This window comes from Ceratotherium simum, chromosome 2 (assembly GCF_057802395.1).
Source record: "Ceratotherium simum simum isolate JZ-2026a chromosome 2, ASM5780239v1, whole genome shotgun sequence".
Taxonomy (NCBI): Eukaryota; Metazoa; Chordata; class Mammalia; order Perissodactyla; family Rhinocerotidae; genus Ceratotherium; species Ceratotherium simum.
This window is the reverse complement of record NC_141901.1, coordinates 349,493-366,416: the sequence shown is the minus strand read 5'-3', so window position 1 is coordinate 366,416 and position 16,924 is coordinate 349,493. Positions and strand designations below refer to the sequence as shown.

At 51.4% G+C, this 16,924-nt stretch overlaps 1 protein-coding gene across 1 annotated transcript; it reads right to left on the bottom strand.

Moving 5' to 3' along the window:
* Window positions 1–1,320: 1,320 nt before the first annotated feature.
* Window positions 1,321–15,587, bottom strand: PRELP (proline and arginine rich end leucine rich repeat protein). The gene is made up of 3 exons (XM_004425153.3): window positions 15,526–15,587; window positions 6,848–7,833; window positions 1,321–4,185 (listed from the first exon to the last, which is right to left on the bottom strand). The coding sequence occupies exons 2-3, from the start codon at window positions 7,815–7,817 to the stop codon at window positions 4,010–4,012; spliced, it is 1,146 nt and encodes a 381-aa protein (XP_004425210.1). The 5' UTR covers window positions 7,818–7,833; window positions 15,526–15,587; the 3' UTR covers window positions 1,321–4,009.
* Window positions 15,588–16,924: the final 1,337 nt, after the last annotated feature.

Here is a 16,924-nt window from a genome sequence, read left to right as displayed (position 1 = left end):
AGGTGGCAGGTGGTGGGGACAGAAGTCTGGCCTGCTGACCCTGTGGCTGCCCCTTTCATGGGCAGGGAGAGAGGCAGGGGTGGAAATTTCAGGATCCCTCCTGCTTTTTGGACAACAGGGATATATTCCCTGCCAAGGGCTTGTAGCCACATAACTCTGTGAGGAACCCGGCCCTCTCCCCTTCTCAGACACACACACCCCACAGGGCATACTCCATGCCTTCCTACCTTTGGGATCATGCTGTTTCCCCTCCAGGTTATGTTCTCCTACCTGGCAAAATCTGTTTCATCCCTTAAGATCCGGCTCAAATGATAGGAACCTTGCTGGTTTCTACCAGGCAGCAGTAAAGGCCCTCTCCACCATGCTCTTTTACACAGCATTATTATAGACACTTCAGACATGCAAATACTAATTCATGGATTTTCCCCTTTACCAAGCTATGAATTCCTCAAGGGCATGGGGTATATATTACCTATCCCTGAATTCTTAGCTGGCAACCTTGCACCCAGTTGATGGCCGCTGAAAACTTGCTGAATTGAACTGAAACAGGTGTTTAGGAGGCAGGGGGGAGGAGTGTGTGCAGCCTGGGAGCTTTTCATCCTAAAGCAGATGGTGTGGCCAGAAGGATCACAGCTCACTCTGGAAGCTGAAGAGTGGTTCCGGGCACCCCGTTCTCACCCTCCTGGGAACATCTGCGTGATAAGCATCTCCTCCACTAGTCTGCAAGCTTTGCTGCGTCAGGGTTGGTGACTGTTTTGTGTCTTTCCATGTCTGGCTCAGTACTGAGCATTTGGGTGACCCTCAACAATTTGGTATCTGGGTTTAAAGAACCCAAGGCTTTGGGCGTGAAATGTAGCTGTCAGATTTCTGCTCTGACTCTAGGAATAATTTTTCATGAGGGTTGTGAATTTTGGGGAAATTCATTGAGAAAAGGCTTTGGAATCGTTTTCTTAGAGTTTCTTAAGAATAGGATCCTTTTGCGGCCGGCCCGGTGGCATAGTGGTTAATTTGCATGTTCTGCTTCAGTGGCCTGGTGTTCATGGGTTCGGGTCCTGGGTGCAGACCTACACACTGCTCATCAAGCCATGCTGTGGTGGTGTCCTACATACAAAGTAGAAGAAAATGGGCACAGATGTTAGCTCAGGGCCACTCTTCCTCACCAAAAACAAAAAACAAAACAGGAGTGGCAAGATGACTTTAAGGTATTATTCTTGACCTGTTCACAATGTCAAGTTCAAGCAGGATATTTTACATATTACTTTATTTCCTCTGCTGTGAAGCATGTTGGAATGTGAAAGTTGTTTCACAAAGTTAACATGGTCTTCAAGAAAGAACAGATATAGGTACAGAGTACACATAAACACCTGTGTACACACAACGGCACTGAGAGAGTGAACTCGTGTATGGAGGGGGGCTTCCATAAACCCGGGGGAAATCAGCACATCGTGGGGGATGTTTCTGTAAAGCCAACTGAACTTGAATCCTCTCTAGCTTATAGCCGCAGGGAGCAATGGAGGGAGCAGACGTATTCTAGACAGGCAGTGGGATGATGGTGATTGTGTTGCTGCTGAAACAGAACAGTTCAGGTTTGCAGGAGTGGGGTTGACCCCTCCCTCCTGGGAAACCACAGGAGCTATGCTCCCCTGAGGGCCTCACCAGGGGGCTGAGGTTGCAAAGTGTGAATAAGGTGCAGAAGGGGGCTCATCCAGGCCAGAGCGCTGGGTTGCTTACAGGTACAATAATACATCTACTTGAAGCAGGAGCTTTGGGGAAACCAGCTGCTGCTGGGAAGAATGAGGCAGTTGTATGGGAGCATGGCAAAGGAGGCTGTGATGAAACAGGCCCTGTTTTCTGTAAATTAGCAAAAGAGAAAGATGAGAAAGAGTATAATGGGAATTTCTTGAACTTAGGGATAGCTTAATCCAGTTTCTTAAAAATCTCTAGAACTTTTCTCAACCTAACTTGAGGGTGGGCACTGTGTCCTACTCATTTCTAGAACATCCTCCCACCCTCACCAACATATACATTCAGGGGCTATGGAGGGGTGGCATCCCCTAGAGAAAGTTAAGGGGATGGGGGCGGTGAGTCAGCCCTGTGGGGCCCAGGCTCCACGTGGAGGCCTGCCACGTGGAGGGGCATGGGGCGGGGAGCTTTGTGTGTGGGGGGCAGTCCGTACAGGGAATAAATTACTGCAAGAAAAGGGGTAAAATTTAGCACTTGTCCTGCATTAGAGCATAGTTTAAAGGGTGGAGCCAGGGCCAGCCCTGTGGCTTAGCGGTTAAGTGCGCACCCTTCGCTACTGGCGGCCGGGGTTCGGATCCCGGGCGCGCACCGATGCACCACTTGTCCGGCCACACTGAGGCCGCGTCCCACATACAGCAACTAGAAGGATGTGCAACTATGACATACAACTATCTACTGGGGCTTTGGGGAGAAAAAGGGAAAAAACAAAAGGAGGAGGATTGGCAATAGATGTTAGTTCAGGGCCGGTCTTCCTCAGCAAAAAAAGAGGAGGATTAGCATGGATGTTAGCTCAGGGCTGATCTTCCTCAAAAAAAAAAAAAAATATATATATATATAGATTATAAAGGGTGGAGCCTTACACTGGAACATGAGCGCTAGAGGGACCTCGGAGGGGCATCTTATCTCCCCTCGGTTCACAGATATGGGAGCTGAGAGCAGAAGGGACTGGCAAGGTCACAGCAAATGGGAACAAACTGCACCCTACCTGAGTTCCCCAAGGTTCCCACTGGTGCTCGCTCAGGATGGGAGTCAGCCCCCACCTCAGGGCCTCTGTACTTTGTGCCCTTTAGACCCCAGAGGAGAGAGAGACCATGCACATCGCCCATGGCTCTTCACGTTGGAGCCCAGGCCACATCAGAGAGAGGTGAGGAAGATGGGAGCCAGCTGTGACCTGCACCAGCCACCAGGTGTCGCTGATGCGTCTGTCTTAGAGAGGAGGCCAATTTAGACACTTGGAAGAGGCTTCTGGGAGATTTCCAGGTGCTCTGCCCCTTCTCTAGGGGTTCTCAGGAACCGCTCCTGGAGGGTGGAAAGGACTGGGCCATCCACACTGATAGAGAACAGATGGTGGCGCGGGGCTGGTGGCTCTGTACCCTCCAGTGTGGACACTGTGTTCCCCAGGGCAGCAGGCCTCTTGTCCTGAGTGACCGTGCGGGCTGCAGGACCCAAGTGGACCCACACGGGCCCATCCAGAGGCTCTGACTCCCGTTCTTCTCCCACGGCTTGATTCCTGCTTCTTTGAGCCTTCTCCTTGACTGTCCTTCCCTGCTCTTGCTCTTGGGATAGAGAGACCCAGCCAGGAGGATGTGTGCTGTGTTCACCCCAGAGAAGGAGGGCCCTAGCTCATCCGGTGAAGACACAGCCAAATGCAGGCCCTCACGGGAACCCTGACCCTCCAACACTCCCTCGGCCATTCCCTTGCACTTCCTCTCTGGAGAAGAGAGCCACCCTGATGTCTGATGCCGGTGAACAGGCCGTGGAGCGGCAGTTTTGGAAGACAGGATCCTTGGCCAAGGGGACCTGGGTTTCTTGGCCTTTTGGGGCCAGAGCTGCTCACAATGGAGAAATCTCCAGCAAGCCTTTCCGAACATCACCTCTGGCTGCCCCTGACCATCTTCTGTTTGCTTCAGCCAGGACCAAGATCCAGATGTCAGTCCATGGCCCAGACTTACCCAGGAGTGATGGGGGAAGGAGGAGCGAGAAGGGAATATGACGTCTTTAGACACACATCTGTGCTTTGGGGGCCAGAAGTTTGGGTGTGCAGTGGGTGTCTTTAAGCTGGGTGGACCAAGTCAAGACCTTGGAAGTCTGGATCTAGAAGCCTCAGGTGCTGCAGGATATGTGGCCTGTACCTGCCTCAGGAAGCTGGGATAAGAAAGACAAAGCTAGGAGCAAGAACGGGAAAGAGAAAATGAATGGTGGGCATAGGTGCCTGGGCCACCAGCATTCAAGTCCAGTCAGAGGAGATCCAGGGGCAGAGTGAGGCCTAGATGACCACAGACTGCAGCAGGCGGAAGCACATCATGAGGTCCAGCGGGATGGGCGGCTTCAGGAAGTTCCCATCCAGCCGCAGGTAGCGGAGGTGTGGCACGTTCTCCAGATCCGAGGAGAAGTCATGGAAGGCGACTAGGTTGTTGGGGCAGATCTGGGTCCCATTGATTTCTATGGAGAAAGAAGGGGAGAAGTCAGCAGGAGAGGTGAGGGGGTGCGGGGGAGTCAGGACAGACGGGGCTGGAGGCAAAGACAGGAAGGAGAAGGGGTGGAAGACTGAAAGTCAGGACTCTCTGGAACTGGCTGGCTTTGGGAATGCGTGGCCATGGATGAGTCGACCCTAACCTCCAGGTTTGCTTTACTTGTTTGTAAAACTAATTAAGTTGATCAACAATTGTTATTGGAAATTCACTCTGAAGAGTCATGGAGAAAGTAAACTTTGAGTTAGACCTTCAAAGATGGGTAGGATTACAACAGGTGGAGACTTGGGGGCTGGTGTTCTGATAGAGGGACTTATTTGAATGAAGTTGTGGAGGCCGTAAAGCTCATGACAGAATCTGGGAGTAGTAAATAGTCGACTGTGATGTGCTAGGGAGCATAAGCTGGAAAGGTAAGTTATAGCCAAAAATTATGGTAGGCTTTCAAATATTTCACTAAGGCTTTGATCTCCATTCTGAGGAATGGCATTGAGCAGGACTGCGTTATGAGATAGATGGTAGGATATATGAACCATAACGTCCTGGGGTGTTAAATCTGGAAGGGTCTTGTGATCAGGTTTGTGCTGTAGAAAGATGAATCTAGCTACAGTGTGGAGAAACAATGGGGTGAAGCCAGCAGGTGGATGTGAGAATTACTCTGGAGGTTTTCCTGTGAACTGGATGTGAGACAGAAAGATGGACAGAAGGTAGTTACGTGAGCTGAAATAGGGATGACACGAAGGAGAAAGGGGGCCTGGGGGGTACAGGGGTCTAGGGGCCTGATAATCCTATCGATGCTGAAAATGATTACTGATTCTAGGGAGAGTAAACTGGAAAGGTCAGTCGTGGCCAAATTGTGGTAGGTTCAAATGGAAAATGAGATTCCATTTTCTCCCTCACCTCTTGTTAGATGACATAAGGTATGTCATCTTCTAAATGAATTTTTTATTGTCCCTGAGCCCTGCCTCTTTGACTGTCGGTGGGGTTGGCGTTGCAGTTGTTGTTGTTATTCTTCTTCGTCTTCTCCTTCTTCTCTCTTTATCATTGGCGTAGCAGAAAGAACCTGCCATAGGTGGATTTTCTTCTTATGGCCTTTGTGACTTTGGACTGTCACCTTACCACCCTGATGCTCAGTTCCTAAATCTGTGAAATGGTGAGCATGTAAAGGGCACTTGCCCTTTACATCAGATGAGAGAATATTGGTGAAGGCATTTTGCAAACATAAGGACAGTGTAGGTGGCAGCATTATGATTGTCCCTAAGAACAGCATCATCACACTAACTGAGATCCCACTTGGCCCTGTTGTCTGTCAGGGGCATGGGAGGGCTGGTTGGCGGCGGGGGGGGGGGCCTGTGTGGACAGGGTGTGATTTTTTTGTCTTCAACCTCGGAAGGCTGGATATCCAACAGCTGGTTCTTCCACAATCCGGGAGAGACCTGTCAGCCATTTATTACTAAAGGTACCATTTCTGTCTATATTTTCGGCCTATCCAGCTTCCTGGGGGTAATGTTCTTCATCAGTTTACTATCTGTAGGGTAAAATTAGACAGTTTTCCTTTTTCCTGAATCTGTTTCTTGTAAGATTTAAAAAGGCTTCCCCCACTTTGTGTAAGTATCCCAGATGAGTGAAGAAGCCTCTTCTCCCATCCACTTGTTTCAAGATTGTAGACATTCAACAGTCTCCCTCATCCTTTGGCTTGGAAACTAAGGATTCCTAATGTTATTTTAGGAGTGCTTCTCTTCCCCCTTGGTCCCCTTCATCCTACGTTGCTGCATTCATTGTGTGTCAGGATGTAGTTGATTTTGTTCAAGGACCAGGTAATATTCTCTCTTGTTTTTAAAACTTTCTGCTGGGGCTCTGCTCAGACCCAACATTTTTGATTGAAGCAAAACTGCAACTTCCAGCTTCTTCTTCTGGATGGCAATTTATACCCCAAACCTAGGCCCCTGTAAACGTAGCTTAGGCAAATTCTGCCTTAAATATACTGTCTTATATGGTTAAATATTCCAGCCTTCCAGATAGATTCAGAAAGCACCTGCATGCAGACATGTTTTTCTGGCTGCCACATTTTTACCAGTTGCTTGCCCTGAGTATATTGCTGACTTTCTGTGGATACGTTTTACAGACACTTCAAAACCTACACTCAGACTTGGGAAGAAGCTTCCTGTCACAGCTGCCAGCTGCTGCAGTGGCAGGCCCAGGACATCTTGGAGTGGCATTTACATGTCACTGTTCTGTTTTTAGGGGAACGTCTGGGACTCTATCCCATGTCTATCCTCCTTGTAGATCTGGAGGGCAAAGAAGTTGGGGCTGATGAGAAGGGATGGAGGAAGAAAACCTATTACCCTCCAAGCATGGGATTCTAGGCACTTTATCCGTATTAGACAATTAAATCAACTTTGTGACAGAAGGTATTATTACCATTCTCATTTTACAGATGAGGAAACTTCCCAGAGAGGTGAAATATCTGTTCAAGATCACACAGATAGTAAGCGGAAGGCCAAGATTTGAAGTCCAGTGCCAAATTGGGTGCTTTTTGCACCACCCCACCCTGAGGCCCCTGAGAAAGGGTTGAGGCTTGGTCAGAGTCTCCAGCCTCCCACCCTGGGGCCCCGGCCCACCCCGCCCACACTCACTCTCAATGCTGTTGTTGTTGAGGTACAGGTGCTCCAGCCTGCTGCTGATGGCAGGCACGTTGCTGATCCTGTTGTGGGACAGGTGGAGCACCAGCAGGTTGGAGATATTAAAGGAGTTCTTGGGGAGTCCCTTGTCTGACAGCTTGTTGTAGTTAAGGCGAATGAAGGCAAGGTTGGGGAAGCCGTTGAAGTAGCCGTTGGGGATGGTCTCAATGTTGTTGCTGTCCAGGTAGAGCTGGTGAATTGCCGTGGGGACCTTGGGTGGCATCTTTCTCAGGATGTTGTGGGCCAGGTTGAGCTGCATGAGGTTCTTGAGGCCCTGGAAGGTGTCAGGCTTGAAGACACCGTCACTCAGCTTGTTGTGTTGGAGATCCAAGAGCAGCAGGTTCTCCAGCTTGCTGAAGACGCCGGGTGGGATTCTGGAGATCCTGTTCTGGCTCAGCCTCAGCTGCTCTAGGTTCCGGGGCAGGGCCGAGGGTACTTCTTCGAGCTGGTTCTTCTCCATGTAGAGGAACACCAGGCTGGGTAGTTTCTCCAGCACCTTCTGGTCTACCTTGCGAATTCGGTTGTTATCCAGGTTGACCCACCTGAGGCCCGAGGCATTCTTGAAGGCCTCCACTGGGAGCTCAGTTATAAAGTTGTTCTGGAGATAGAGATAATGGATTCGAGATGGGATGACAGGGACTTTTCGAAGGTTGCGGCTATCACAGTAGAGAGCAGACGGGAAGTCAGGGGGGCAGTAGCATTCCCGGGGACAGTCGGGAAAGACTGATGGAGGGCCTGGTGGGAGGGGAGGAGGCAGGTCTGTAGGTTCCGAGGGCTCATGGGGCTGAGGAAAGCTGGGTGTGGGCTGGAGTCTGGGCCTGGGCCTGGGCCTGGGCCTGGGCCTTGGTCGTCTTGTTGGCTGGCCTTGGGCCACTGAGGCCAGGATGAGGAGAAGTGGGAGGAGCCAGCAGAGGGATGACCTCATGATCCAGGTGATGCACCTGCAGGGAGGAGACAACAGGAGGTGGTCAGCCTGCTGGGCCTTGTCTTTGCAGCTGGAATAGGTCAGGATAGGCTCTGGCGGAGGTATGGGGGGCCTGCGGAAGCATCTCCTTGTTTGTCTGCATCCAGCAGGTAAAAAAGGAACAAGGGCTTGTGGGTCTGGATCCCCTGCCCAGAGGCCTAGCCCTCAGTGTGTGGAGCCTGCTCAGGAGAGGGTGAGCCATCCTGGCAGAAAGCATGTTGGGCTGTGGATCAGGAGTCCTGGGGCTTGCTGGAGAAGACCCTTCACCTCCCTGGCCCCCAGTCTCCCCATTTGCAGCATGAGAAAATCATCCCAGTCCTTGTAAGAGAGATGTCAGGACATATGAACCACAGAGTCCTGGGGGTTACATGTGGAAGGGTCCTTAGAGATCCCATAACCCAATGGTTTCAAACTGTGCCCCCACTTCTGTGGAGCCCCCTTGGTGGAGGGAGACCGAGGGGATGACCCTGGGGCACCCCCAACCCACTCCTGTGCCAACCTGAGCAGCTCTGTGTTTGTTAATCTGTTATACATATTGAGGTTTAGCCAAAGCATTCATTTGAAAAAAAAGTGGCATTGCTAAAAATGGATTGAAATTCACCAATCAAGTCCAGACTCTACTGTTTATAAAAATTGAGTACTGGAGGGAAGAAGTGGCTTGCCAAGGCCAGGAAGCTATTTAGCAGCAGACGCAGACAAACACGCAGGTCTCCTGCCTTCCGGAGTAGAGCTTGTGGAGACCCTGGGAAGGAAGGAGAGTGCTGCAGACCCCTGTGCCCGCCCTGCTCGCCCCCTGCCCTTGTGCTCAGCTCAGAGAATGCTGGTCTTTGTCAGCAGGAGACACATCAAGAATTTCTCCCCAGATGTGGAGGCTCCTAGAAAAATAAACAGGGAAGAGATGGAAAGCTGTGGGGAAACCACACATGCTTCTGACCTAGTATTGTGCTCCCCATATCCACTGGTGATGAGGTGTTGAGGTGGGATATCAAGAAGAACTTCCTGCTGGCCTTGGTGACATAGTGGAATAGGTTGCTGAAGGATGTTTTGGGATTCCCCTTCCCATTGGCCCTGATGACCCCTTGATAGCGCCATGTGGTTTGGGTTGAATTAAGTTGGGGAAAAGACAATAGACCCACGGCTGTAGACAGAAAGTGGCAGCTCCCACAGGCTTCCTCTCCTGGCCAGGGAAGAGTTTCCTGTACCTTCCCCTCCCCAGGTCCTGCATCCCTATCACACCCTCTTGGGTCTCCTGCCAGCATCCCCGTTCCCACATTGCTCCCACTGGCCCTCCTTGCTGTTGCTTCCCAATTATGTGGTCCACCCCTCCCCCTCCTGGGCTCTGGGACACGTTGGGGATGCAGGTTTCCTGGGGTTCTCTGAGAGAGAGCGGGCTGGAGTGTGTCCCCAGCTGCATCTGGACCCTGTGATCAGCACCCCTGTGCTGGGTCTCTTGCTCTCCTCCCTTTGAGCCGGCTTCGGCTTAGACCCTCCCTTGCGTGACTCAGTGCTGACTTCTTGCTGACTTTGATCAAAGGAAGATGATAGAAGCCCCTCACCAGCTGCTTAGTCTTGGGCCAGATGGTCAGGAGGAGCTAAGTGTGACAAGGGACAGGATAGAGGGCAGAGCTGAATCCCAGAGAGGCAGAGGGCGTCTCCCTGCACCTTTCACGCACACCCTCGACACCCAGCCTGCACACTCAGGCACACACACCCACGCTCCTCTCCCGGTACCGTGCACATAAGCAAACTCATGTCCACACGTGTGCATGTGTGAGCCCCTGTTTAGGACACTGAGGGAGTGAGGGAGGGAGGGGAGGAGGGAATGCGGATGAGGAGGGACGGGGAGGAGACTGTCCTGCAGCCACTGTTGTTCTCCACCTCCCTCTTAGGTGGTCTCTTCCAGGCAGGCCTCTCCAGGGGTCCAGGAGGACCATTTCCCTGGACCTCCTGTCACAAAGGACCTTGCAGTTAGATTCTTGGCTTTATCTTGGGGTGAGGATGTAATAGTCTTGGGGATACAATGAGAAGACTGAACAGAGAAGACGTTCATCATAAGACTAAACTTGAGGCTTGTTGCGGACCCCATACCACTTGTAATTGGTGAACTATGAATTAATGTAAGTAAGTCCTGTAATATTCTTGAAAAGAGCACAGTCATATTGCATATACATTGTAAGGGGGCGGTTAAAGCATTAGTATGCTAAAAACAAACATTTTTAGAAGCCCCAATTTTTGTGACCCTGAATTTTTTTTGTTTTGGCATTTCTTTATTTTCTGATCACCCGTAAGCCTGAAAATCAGCAAGAAATGTCTCGTGCTGTGAGAAGCCCTGCCCCAGGGAGGCGCCCCAGCACTGGCTGGGGCTTCCCTATTTCCCTTCATTGCCTTTGTCACCAAACGCACCTTCCAGGTACTGGGCCCCGGGTTAAGCAAGTAAAGCTCGTCCAGAGCTTCCAGCAAAAGCCTGCTCCGTGAGGCACAGTGACTCAGGCAGCTGGCCCTTGCTCGAGGGCGTTTCTCGGTGGCTCCAGGCATGGGCAGCCCTGGTCCCCATGGTCAGGAGTGACAGAATCACAGGTCAGTCACAGCTCCACCCGGCAGGCCAGCCTCCCACTCCTTCCATCCCCAGTGAACACGGGCCTTCCTCCTCCCCATCTTCTGTGCCAGATCCTTCGGGAAGTTCTCATGTCCCCACCAGTGCTTCTGACCCTTGCACATTCCACACCTCTGGGGCCTGGCCAAGCTCCTCTCAGAGCCAATAGGAGGTTCCCGGGGAAAAGCTTCCTGGGCCTGTTCCATGGAGAAACTGGATCTGTTCAACGCCCCTTCTCTTAGCCCCGCAGCTGAACCGTTCTGTGTGTGCGTGCGCTTGCATGTGCCCATGCTTCTTTCTTGAGGGAATAGCCTTCATTTCCAAGGCTTTTCTCATCGGGCAACGCCCCTTCCTGCTGGAGCTTGACTGTGTGGAGGGCAGTCCTGATGGTGCGGCCATTGCTCTGGCAATGCGCCGTGATGTGCTGAGTCTCCAAAACCAGAATCCATGTGACAGATTGGAGGTCCTGGACTCCAAGGGAGTCATAGTCCCCCCGTCAAAGACCAAAGTCACATTTTTCTTATGCTCCTACCTTCCAGAACCTTTTATCCAGTCATAAGCTCCCTTAGGGTAGATCGTAAGTGTGTGCGATTTTTAAATTTGTTATGCTTTTGCAAGCACCTCCCCAACTCCCAACTGTGCTGGGCTGTGCTCACTGCTCAGTCAATGACCATCTACAACCACCACCCTTATGCAGCCCTGCTCGCCAGCATTGGCTTTCGAAAAGCTGCTGCTTCATGGAGGAAAAAGCAATTGCTTTGCCCAACCCAAAATTCACCATCTCCTTTTAAGAACATTTCCTAAGAGAGTTTTAAATTCAAATTTCAGTTCCAAGTATTTGAAGATCTAGGCTTGAATCCTGGCTCTGACCCTCCTCTCCAGGCCCCAGGCTCCTCATCTGTGTGAGGATCAAATGAGATCACACACATGAAGGCATGTTAGAGGATAAAGTGTCGACAAATGGCAGGGTTTCGTTATTTCATTTACATGTTTATAAAGGAGCAGACTCTCTAGACAGCCTCTGCTTGTTAAAGTGAGACAGCTCTTGTGCCTGTCTAGCTCGTGGATTCATTTATTGAAGATTTGAATGCCCAGGACTGATGCATTAGTTAGGCTTGGGGCAGGGCTGGGTTGAGGTCCACATGGGTTTGTCAAGTCATTAGGAGCAAGTTTAAGGGTAACTGGCTTTGCATGGAGAGTCTGGGATTGGGGTTGGGCTGGGAGTGAGGTTGGGTATGTCTCCCGAATTGAAGGATTTCTCCACACTACTTACTGGCATTCTTCTTTTTTTTTTTTTTTTTGTGAGGAAGATCAGCCCTGAGCTAACATCCATGCTAATCCTCCTCTTTTTGCTGAGGAAGACCGGCCTGAGCTAACATCTATTGCCAATCCTCCTCCTTGTTTTTTGTCCCCAAAGCCCCAGTAGATAGTTGTATGTCACAGTTGCACATCCTTCTAGTTGCTGTATATGGGATGCGGCCTCAGCATGGCCCGACAAGTGGTGCATCGGTGCGCGCCTGGGATCCAAACCCGGGCTGCCAGTAGCGAAGCGTGCGCACTTAACTGCTAAGCCACAGGGCTGGCCCCGGCTTCACCCTTTCAACTGTGCTCTAATGCAGGACAAGTGCTAAATATTACCCCTTTTCTTGCAGTAATTTATTCCCTGTACGGACTGCCCCCCACACACAAAGCTCCCCGCCCCATGCCCCTCCACGTGGCATGCCTCCACGTGGAGCCTGGGCCCCACAGGGCTGACTCACCGCCCGTGTCCCCTTAACATTCTCTAGCGGATGCTACCCCTCCATAGCCCCTGAATGTATATGCTGGCCCAACATTCTTCTTTCTTGTCAGATTTCCTGTCTAGTTGTCACCTCTAAGCCTTCAGGGCGTAACCCAGCCTGCGACCCCGCCGTGGAGACTGGGGCTGCCTCCGCCCAGAGCCATCCCCTGGACGTTGCGATGACCGTCTTACTTTGTTCCCTTCTTTCTGTTCTAAACTCAGACTTCTGAAAGCCATCCTGCTCCCTTTATCTGCTCCTGAAGCCCAGAGGGAGTTGGAAACCAGGAGAATCAGGTGGTCTCCACTCATTTGTTAGCAGAGGAGTGAGGCAGGCCCACCCAGGCTGCCTGAGACCCTTTCAAAGCCTCCAAGTAGGGCTTGTGTGGTCCTGAGGCAATGAGAGGGCTGATGCGGGGGTGTGATGCATTCAGCACCCCACTGGTGCATCTGCCCCTTTCCTGGGGGTCAAGGCAGTGTAAAGGTGAGCCTGGCTGGGGCAGTGGGGCGAGAGCACCATGGTGCCTACCTGACAGGGGGCGAGAGTTCTGAGCCCAGCCACCACTACCTAGTGACATGACCCTGTTTTTGCTTCAGTTTCCTTTTCTGTAAAATGGGGATAACAAAAGCTTCCCTATCCCTATATTCCTCCTCAGTGGTTGTCAGAAGCAAGTGTGATAAGCGACTTTAAACTGCACTGCAGATCAAAGAGTGCTAAAAATAAATATAACACTGTCATGGAGTGGCCATCTGTCTCCCCAGCGTCTACCACAAAGCAAAGTGTAAACAGAATAAAGTTTTTTGGCCTCAGGCCACTAGTCCAGAAGAGAAGTTTTCCATTCCGAGGGACTGGGGAAGAAACAAGGGTGAGATGGCTCTGCCCCTCTGACAGCCTTTCTGCCTCCTCCCCTAGCGTCTCCACCCCCTGAAGGAAGCCTACAAGAGTCTGTCTGATGCCTTAGGTGCTTATAGACCTGGGTCCCAACCTGCAGCTGCTCAGCTACTTAGCTGGGTGCTCTTGGGAAAATCTCTTAGCTCCACTGAGCTTCAGTTTCCTCATCTGTGAAATGAGCATACTAACATCTTCTTATCAGATTGTTTTGAGGATTAAATGAGTAAATGTGTATATAAAGTGAGTGCTCAGTGAATGTTCAGCTATTGTTGACATTATTTCAAAGCAATGGGGTATCTTTCCCTTCAGCTTGGCCAGAGAGCAGCCCTGCCCTCCACCTGAAGGCAGGGGCCTCGCACCGGGTCCTGGTGCCTGGATTTCCCCCAGCTCTTCCACACAAAGTAACTTCCTTCCCTTTGGGGGCTGCGAGACCACACGTGGGTCTCAGAACCAACTAACTGGAGAGACCATAGAAGCCCCAGCCACCCAGGGAATGCCCCCTCTGTCCCTCCAATCCACTATCCCCCAGGCCTTTCTGCAGCAGGGGAGGGCGCTGGCTGGGGAAGCTGCAATCTCCCCTCCTCAGCTGGCTGTGGAGCTCACTGTGACTTATGACTTCCCTTCCCAGCCTTTTGCATCTGGACTTTTTGCCCTTTCCAGCCTTGAAACACTTACCCCTCATGCTGGATAAATGGGGCCGCCCACCAGGGAGAGGAGGTGCAAAGGGTGAGCCCATCGGAACAGACAGTTGGCCAGCAGGAGGAGAGGGGTGTAGAAGGGACAGGGAAGGGTGTAGATGCGCCGTACCCCTGGAGGCCCAGGGCAGGCAGATCAGCAGGCGGGAAGAAACCTAAGCTCTGTGGAGCTGTCGTGAGGGACTTCCTGGGACGCTTCTCCGTGATGTGGCTGTGGTGCTTGCAAGGAGGAAGGAGGCGGAGAGCACAAAGGAGGTCTTTCCTGTTCCCTTGGTGCTTGTTCCCACTCCCCAAAAGAGGGTGGCCCACTTGGGACACTCTGGAGCCCCTCCATCCGACTGTCCTTGTCCAGGAGACCACTCAGCTCTCTGCCCTGCTACCAGCACCAGGGGTCCTGGGCTCTTCTATCCCAGCGTGGGTCTCCCTCAGGCCCCAACTCAGGTTCTCAAGCACTGGGTCTCCATCCAGGAGGTCTGGAGTGAGGGGTCCAGACACCTGTATTCTTAGTAAGCCCTCCATACCCCCTCCCATACCCCTGGTGATTTTGAAGATGAACCATATTTGGGGACCCTGCTCTAGCCCACACCCTGCCTGCCTTGGAACAGCACTCTCTGTGGTTGGGAAAGGGTCTACCCTATTAGGAAACAAGCTCCATTCAGTGACCCACCTGAGTTTTCCCTTCCCTAGCTGATTAAGGAGCTACTGTCTTTTTTCCTCTGCCACAAGGATGCCTCGCCAACCTCGCCAAGGAGGATAATTTCGAAATGGCTTTAGAGAGAAATATTTTCTGGCTGCCTGCAGAGAAAATAAATGAACTGCCTTCATAGCTTGGAATTAGGACCTCTAAGGCTTGGAAGCTGGGTTGCTTTCTTCTCTTTCTTTCCAAAAGCCAAGTGTTTTGGACCAATGAGATGGAGAAATTCAAGCTACTGGGAAGATACTGTGCAGGTTGGAAAGCCAATTTTTTCTCCCTCCTACCCAATTAAGTTCTCAAGAACTAAGAAATCCTTCCGGTTCCTGCTCTTGTTCATCTCCTCCCTGCTCGGCCTAGACTCAAGACACATGATTTTCTTTTGGCTCTGCCATCTCAGTGGGAAGACGTACTTTCTCTTTGCTCTTACAGCTGGGGAGGTGTATCAGAGGGTGAGAGACAAGACGCAATGTGTGTGTGTGTGTGTGTGTGTGTGTGTGTGTGTGTGTGTCTGCTGGTATCTAGGCACTGTGTGGTATAGCTCTGCATGTCAGATGCAGTCAGAGAGTGGAGGTGAATGGACCAGATGCCTTCATATTGTGTATTTGTGTGTGTGTGTGTGTGTGTAGTGAAAGTGCAGCCTCTGTTTGATGTGTGTGTGCGCGCCTGTGACAGTATGTGAAAGGTGCAGAGAAATGGGTTCTAGAGTGGTTTCTATGGAAACACGTGTAGAAACACTGTGGCAGCATCATCTCTGTGCTACCACAGACATCTGGACCAAGGAAGTATAACCTCCGCAGCAAGCAGACTCACGGGTGTAGGATGACGAAGAGAAGGAAAGGGAGAGGGTGCAGATGGAGAGAGGAAGGCTGGTTTGAGCTCATTGGGAAGCAGAACAAGGTGGAAGGAAGGAAGGAAAGAAGGAGAAGACCGAGACGAGATCAGTAACCTAGGTTGGACAGATCAAGAGGAAAGTTGCTGGAGGAGGGAGTCTTCCTGCCCATCTCCCGACTGTGCTTACCTGCACACACCTGCCCTCCTCTCAGCTCTGGATTTAGAGTGGCAAGGCTCCCTCCTCTTCCTCCCCCACCTCCGTGGAGCTGTGGCAGCAGAGAGCCTGCTAGAAGTTCTGAGCTCCCAGTGGTGCCTCCGTGCTTGTGTTTGCCTGACTTTTCTTCCACCAGATCCTACTGGGGTGGGGAGGTTAGGTTAGGGGGAGGGACGGGCAGATTGTAGGGAGGGAGGAGAGGAGGGAGCGAGGGGAGGAGGGGGGGAGCTTGGGAAAGGAGGCATGACAACAATAAAGTCTTTATTTGGCAGCCAAAACTCTCTAGACTGCGTCCACACGCCATGCCCACTAACGGACTTGTTTTTAATAACATTGCCTTCTGCTGCTGCTGCTGCTTCTGAAGGGAGACCCGTGTTTGAAAAACAAGCCAAATTAACAGAGGAAGAAAGCATGAATAGCAACCTCTGTGCAGGCCAGAGCTGGATGGCCGTTTCATTCTTCCCCTTAATGATTATCTTTCTTCTGCTGCCTGTCACCCACTGGGTGCCAGATTCCCAAACCTGGGAGGGTATGGGATGTTTCTTCTGAGTAGTGACAATCCTTCCCTAAGTCTCCTTCTCTAGGAGGCTACGGAGGGAGTGGAGTCTCACTGGGCAGTGAGTTGGCACGGGAGATAGACTTGGTTTGGCTGCTGGACAGATGTTCTGAGGACCAGAGAGGGAAAAGTCTGGCCTGGGGTCACACAGCAAAGGGAAGGCAGAATTCAGATTTGGTGTAAGACCTGAAGTCACTGTCCCAGTTCATGTGGACAATGTCAGTGTCTTCTTTTGGCTTCTCCGTATATAGCACACTCAGGAGAGATTTGGGGGTTATCATACAGAGTACATGAGGAAATCCAAATGTCCCCCATCCATGTCATCCCAGAAGACCCATTCAAGGAAGACCATCACCTCTAACAATTCTCCCCCATTACAAAACTGCATCACACTTGCAGTTAAGTAGCAGCCCATCGAAACTTCCTGCCACCCCAGCTGACTATTTGGAAAACTCCATGACATTTACTTTTTCTATCATCATGTCCATGGAGAGCTGCAGAGCCCAGTGACAGGGAACTCCCTCCACCCCTCCCCAGTCTGGAGGAGAGGAGAGAACGTTACAATTAGGGTCAGCAGCCCTGGCCTCTGCCATGTACAGGCTGTGTGATCTTGGGCAAGTCACTTGAGCCTGCGGAGCCTCAGTTTCTTCATTTATAAAGTGGGGAGACTGCCTACCTCACAGGGTTGGGAAGATTACACGACGTCACTTTATAAACTGGGAGGATGTTTGGGTGTGGAAGAGGGATTATGGTGAATGGTAGTCAGCTTAAGAAAGACAGAAGGCAAAATAAAGCCCTCACTTTCTTTCCCCACCG

Coding starts and splice junctions, on each gene's coding strand:
- PRELP (XM_004425153.3), bottom strand. CDS start 7,817: ATGAGGTCATCCCTCTGCTGGCTCCTCCCACTTCTCCTCATCCTGGCC. Junction 4,186..6,847: donor CAACAACAACAGCATTGAGA/GTGAGTGTGGGC, acceptor CTTTCTCCATAG/AAATCAATGGGACCCAGATC.